The sequence below is a fragment of the Scyliorhinus torazame genome, chromosome 3 (genome assembly GCF_047496885.1).
Source record: "Scyliorhinus torazame isolate Kashiwa2021f chromosome 3, sScyTor2.1, whole genome shotgun sequence".
NCBI lineage: Eukaryota > Metazoa > Chordata > Chondrichthyes > Carcharhiniformes > Scyliorhinidae > Scyliorhinus > Scyliorhinus torazame.
In genome coordinates, this window is record NC_092709.1 from 125,660,078 (window position 1) to 125,666,342 (window position 6,265).

Sequence of the window (6,265 nt, forward strand, 5' to 3'; positions counted from 1 at the left end):
TTGTATTCTTTGAGGAGGTAACTAAGTGCATAGATGAAGGTAGAGCAGTTGATGTTGTATACTGGAATAGTGTGTCAGCATTTATTAACAGGGGGATTGAGTTCAAGAGCCGCGAGGTTATGCTGCAACTGTACAAGACCTTGGTTAGACCACATTTGGAGTATTGTTTGCAGTTCTGGTCACCTCATTATAGGAAGGACGTGGAAGCATTGGAAATTGTGCAAAGGAGATTTACCAGGATGCTGCCTGGATTGGTGGGTGGGTCTTATGAGGAAAGGTTGAGGAAGCTAGGGCTTTTCTCATTGGAGCGAAGGAGGATGAGAGGTGACTTAATTGAGGTGTATAAGATGTTGAGAGGGATAGATAGAGTGGACGTTAAGCGACTTTTTCCTCAGGTGGATGTAGCTGTTACAAGGGAGCATAACTATAAGGTTCCTGGTGGAAGACATAGGAGGGATGTCAGAGGTAGGTTCTTTACTCAGAGAGTGGTTGGGGTGTGGAACGCACTCCCAGCTATGGTAGTGGAGTCAGACACTTTAGGAACTTTCAAGCGGTTATTGGATAGGCATATGGAGTGCACTAGAATGATTGGGAGTAGGTTGATTTGATCTTAGTTTCAGACTAGTTTGGCACAATATCGTGGGCTGAAGGGCCTGTACTGTGCTGTACAGTTCTATGTTCTATAATAGGGCAACACAAGGTACACAATGTAAATACATAGACACCGGCATCAGGTGAAGCATACAGGAAGGAGTGTAGTATTAATCAGGTCAGTCCATAAGAGGGTCGTTTAGGAGTCTGGTAACAGCGGGGAAGAAGCTGTTTTTGAATCTGTTAGTGCGTGTTCTCAGACTTCTGATCTCCTGCCCGATAGAAGAAGTTGGAAGAGTAAGTAAGCCAGGTGGGAGGGATCTTTGATTATGCTGCCCACTTTCCCCAGGCAGCGGGAGGTCTAGATAGAGTCAATGGATGGGAGGCGGGTTTGTATGATGGACTGGGCTGTGTTCACGACTCACTGTAGTTTCTTATGGTCTTGGTCCAAACAGTTGCCATACCAGGCTGTGAAACAGCAAGATGGGATGCTTTCTATGGTGCATCCGTAAAAATTGGTAAGAATCAGTGTGGACATGCCAAATTTCCTTAGTTTCCTGAGAAAGTAACGGCACTGTTGTGCTTTCCTGGTGGTAGCGCTGATGTGGGTGGACAGGACTGATTCCAGAGCTGGGCGAGAGATCATGATCTGGAAACCCAGAAAGGTGGATTTCCTGTGACATGCTTGGCCACCTGTCAGGCAGGGATGTTCTCCAGAAAAGACTGCAATGAGGATCAGGTAAGTTTAGTGCTTGTTGATGTAAAAATCATTGGAGGGGGTGGGGGCAGCGTGATCCTTGGCATGGGGGTGGTGGGAGGGAGGATCGAAGATCATGAGGAACCTGAAAGAGATCATGAGGGAGAAGTGGGAGAGTCCAGTGGGAGAATTGGAGATTGCAAGAAAGACTGTGGGTCAATGAAGGACAGGTGATGGGTTGGGAAAGCAAGAGGAGGCCAAGTTTATTTTCTCTAGAAAAGGTGAGGCTCTTCAACAGTAAGTGTTGATTGGATACATATAGAGAAGATGTGTCCATTTCTGGGGGATCCAAGACCAAAAGCCATAAACATTAGATAGTCACTATTAAAAGAAATAGGGAAATCAGGGTAATTAATTTTGTCTAGAAAGTGGTTAGAGTGTGGAATACACTCTCACAGAGTGTGTTAAATTGAATAACGTTGATACATTTAAGTGGAAGCTCGAGAGACACATGCAGCATCAAGGAATCAAAGATTATGGTAATAGGATTCGATGAAGGAGAGGTGTGAGGCTGTTTATGTGGAGCATAAACACAGGCGTGGAATAGTTCTGGTTGGCCTATTCCTGGGCTCCATGTTCAATGTTATTCTCTGCAAAGCTCATGGGGACAGGACAGCTCACAGAGACTGTCCCTCTCTCTTGCTTCTGAGCAATGTGGGTGATTGTCTTTTATATATGCCTGTGGCTTGGGTTACAAAGACAGATGATGAGCAGCCATATTGTGGAGACAATGGGTCTGAGAAAATGAAGGGTGTCTATTCAAAGTGTTTTCAGTTACAGTTACTTCTAATTAATCCTGCCTTTGCTAACACTTAGTGCTCAAGCATTTATGGGAAGATACAAAACATCAAATAGTCCACAGGGTTAGATTATGTGAAGAAATGAGGGCACACCATCAGCTCCTGGTTATGGAGCCTGAAAATCTGGTCAGAAGTAATATACGTGTCCAAATAACATTTACAAATGGTACAAATGAGGTCCTGCCAAAAACACATTCCATTTGAACAACCTAATGTTACTTTAAAAAGTATATCACTATCTGGTTCTATAAAGGGAGCCTGGGTTTCTTCTGTAGATGTTTTGCATATTATATAATACCATAATGCATTCAAGATGGTCGCGGCTTTTAAATGCAATCGTTTCATTCTCTGGGAAAACCACGAACATTACACATGAGTTTGTTCAATCCGCATTTTTAAAATAATGAGATCTGTTTTTATAAAATGGCTCAACTGTTTCAATGCTGAGGAGGACTTTTCTGACAACTAACTTTGCAATCACAGGCAGGAGATCTTCGAAGGACTGGCCAGAGGTAGTGTCCAAAACATGCCCATGGGACAAGTCCTTTTAAAAGTCAGGTTCTTAGCGGCGCAACTGTCTTTTGTACGAACCAAACTGGCTCTGGGTTACCAAACTGAGAAAGACCCAAATCTGTGTGCAAGGAGTTTGTGGGCATTATTAAACAGACCGTTCCATTACCTTTCATTACTGCTTTACTGCCTGTCAAAGACTGCCACAAGTTTCCACCTGAATATGACAGATCCGAACCAGTTATGGTTTATTTTCAGTCGTATGTCAGGTACCCCAAATTACACAGGAGTTTAATAATATTAATGTTTCCAGATCCGTGCATCGGGAATAAATTAATCTGAAAGAGAGTTTGCATCGCAGTGCCAATATACATTTCAGTGACTTTTACCTCAAAGAGACCCCGCTCTGCAATTTTAACGGATCTTGTCTAATTGTCTGAAGTGAATGTGGAGATTGCACAGTGTCAGTACATACGCACCCTGTTTGCAGTTGCAATAAGCCCAGTCGATCCTCCCACGGTGATTTCTGATAAAGCACCAGGGTTTCAGGCGTCCGTCCGGATTGCGGCAGTGGTTGTGATCTCCCAGACCTTTGTTCGGGAACCTCTCGACGAAATTGGGAATGCCGCTCCAGACCAGGCACCTGTGGCCGGACTCGGTGAGCCCGTGCGGCCGCTTGGAGTGGAAAGCCAAGGTGCCCGTGCTCTGCAGACAGCCGCTTGCCAGGCGGGACGAGAGAGCCGTGCCAGAGCCACACCACCTTCCAGTGCTGGCCAGCACAGCAACCACCGCCAGAAAGCTGCTTGTGGTCCTCATGGCGATTGCCATTTACCAGCATCCATCCCCGGAGTGCGGGTGTGGGGGGTGGGGGATCGGGGAGGGCGGGCTTTCTGTGCAACGAATCTCACATCGATTACACACCGTTATATATATATGTGTGTGTGTGTGAGAGAGCGCGTTACATATGTGTGTGTGAGAGAGAGAGCGTTTTATATATATGTGTGTGTGAGAGAAAGCGTTATATATAAACATGTTCTATATGCGTGTATGACAGAGAGAGCGTTTTATATATATGTGTGTGAGAGAGAGCATTATATATGTGTGTGAGAGAGACAACGTTATATATATATGTGACTGAGAGAGTTATATACGTGTGCGAGAGAGAAGGCATTATATATATATATGTGCATGTGAGAGAGAGCATAATATGTGTGAATGAGCCTTATATATGTGTGTGAGAGAGCATTATATATATGTGTGTGAGAAAATCTTATATATATGTGTGTGTGAGAGCATTATATATATGTGTGTGAGAAAATCTTATATGTGTGTGAGAGAAAGCATATATATGCATGTGTCAGAGAGAGAGTTATATATATGCATGTGTCTGAGTGTTATATATATGTGCCTATGTGTGTGAGAGTTATATATATATGTGTGAGAGAGCGTTATATATGTGTGAGAAAGAGCGCGTTATCTACATGTGTATGAGAGAGAGCGTTATATATGTGTGTGAGAGGGCGTTATATATGTGTGTGAGAGAGCGTTACATATATGTGCGTGTGTGAGAGAGTATGTTTTATATATATGTGTGTGTGAAAGAGAGTGTTATATATGTGTGTGAGAGAGAGAGCATTATATGTGTGTGTGTGAGAGAGAGCGTTATATATATGTGTGTTGGAGAGAGCATTACATATATGTGCGTGTGTGAAAGAGAATGTCTTATATATATGTGTGTGTGAAAGAGAGCGTTATATATATGTGTGTGAGAGAGTACCTTATATATGTGTGTGTGAGAGAGAGATAGAGACAGCATTATATATGTATCTGTGTGAGAGAGCCTTATATATATGTGTGTGTACGAGATAAAGCGTTATTAGATGGATGGATTTGTTTATTGTCACGTGTACCGAGGTAAAGTGAAAAGTATTTTTCTGTGAGCAGCTCAAACAGATCATTTAGTACATGAAAAGAAAGTAAAAGAAAATAAAAAGAAAATACATAATAGGGCAACACAAGGTACACAATGTAAATACATAGACATCGGCATCGGGTGAAGCATACAGGAGTGTAGTATTAATCAGGTCAGTCCATAAGAGGGTCATTTAGGAGTCTGCTAACAGTGGGGAAGAAGCTGTTTTTGAGTCTGTTAGTGCGTGTTCTCAGACTTCTGTATCTCCTGCCCGATGGAAGAAGTTGGAAGAGTGAGTAAGCCAGGTGGGAGGGGTCTTTGATTATACTGTCCGCTTTCCCCAGGCAGCGGGAGGTGTAGATGGAGTCAATGGATGGGAGGCAGGTTTGTGTGATGGGCTGGGCTGTGTTCATAACTCTCTGAAGTTTCTTGTGGTCTTGGGCCGAGCAGTTGCCATACCAGGCTGTGATGCAGCTAGATAGCATGCTTTCTATGGTGCATCTGTAAAAGTTGGTAAGAGTCAGTGTCGAATTTCCTTATATATATGTGTGTGTGTGTGAGAGATAGAGACAGTATTGTATATATATGTGTGTGAGAGAGAGACATATATATATATGTGTGAGAGAGAGCCGTATGTATATGTGTGTGAGAGAGCATTATATATATATGTGTTTGTGTGTGTGGGAGAGGGAGGGAGCGTTATATATATGTGTATGAGAGAGATAGACAGCGTTATATGTATGTAACTGTGTGTGATAGAGAGCCTCATATATGTGTGTCTGTATGAGAGATAAATACAGCATTTTATATAGATGTGTGTGAGAGAGCCTTGTATATATGTGAGTATGTGTGTGTGAGAGAGAGCGTTATATAAATGTGTGTATCTGTGTGTGAGAGAGAGAGAGCGGTATATATGTGTGTGAGAGAGCAGAAATAACCCAACTCCAGACGGGAAAACCAGACGTGTCAACATTTAACACTGGGCCAATGATTGGTGTCCTCTCGCCAGAGGGGACAAGCTCTGGCAAGGACATGGGGAGGGGAGGCTGGGTGGGTTTGGATGAGTCAGAGAAGTTCTTTTTTCACACAGTTTGTAAGATTTCCACAAGCCTGTCGAGTTGTGAGGTTATTTTGTTGTGTGACTGAGATATATATAATGGGGCTACCACAAATGGAGTGTTATTGGTATCCGGACCCAGGCTTTTACTGTTGGGGGGTGTATAATTTTAACTTTAAGATACGCGCTCGATTTCAATCAGAACTAGCCTCACTTCTGACGAAAAACCAAACCAAAAACGGCAAAAGAAGCTGCATTGGAAATATTAACATGAACAGGGAAAGTCACAACAAATTCAGAGTTGGGGAAATATTCGTTGTAATTGTTGTTTACAGCTGCAGAGCTCAATACTGCTGATGCCGCGATTAACTTGCTGGGAATATATTTAAATATCCGCTGCAGAAACAAAGTGTAAACAAAGTGTAAGTGCCACGGTTAAATTCTGTTATCATTCAACAGGGAGAGAGCGCGCACTCCAGGCCTACTTTTAACTGCATCATCTTAGGAACTGCTTACAAGTCTCATAAAACAATGCAGTTTACAAATGGACAAAAGCCTTGGTCTGTTCCTTTCAAGCCCTCTTTGTTAGCAGTGTTCAAAGCGTTCTCTCCCCTCTCTCAGCCCTTCAGCACCTCGCA

The 6,265-nt window shown here is 43.1% G+C and overlaps 1 protein-coding gene across 1 annotated transcript in view; it reads right to left on the reverse strand.

Annotated features, from left to right (window-relative positions):
* Positions 1-3,474, reverse strand: part of prss12 (serine protease 12) — a 326,627-nt gene extending 323,153 nt beyond the window's left edge. The window contains exon 1 of the mRNA XM_072497842.1: positions 3,138-3,474. Coding sequence (XP_072353943.1) covers positions 3,138-3,474 — 337 coding nt within the window. The remainder of the gene's footprint in view (positions 1-3,137) is intronic.
* Positions 3,475-6,265: the final 2,791 nt, after the last annotated feature.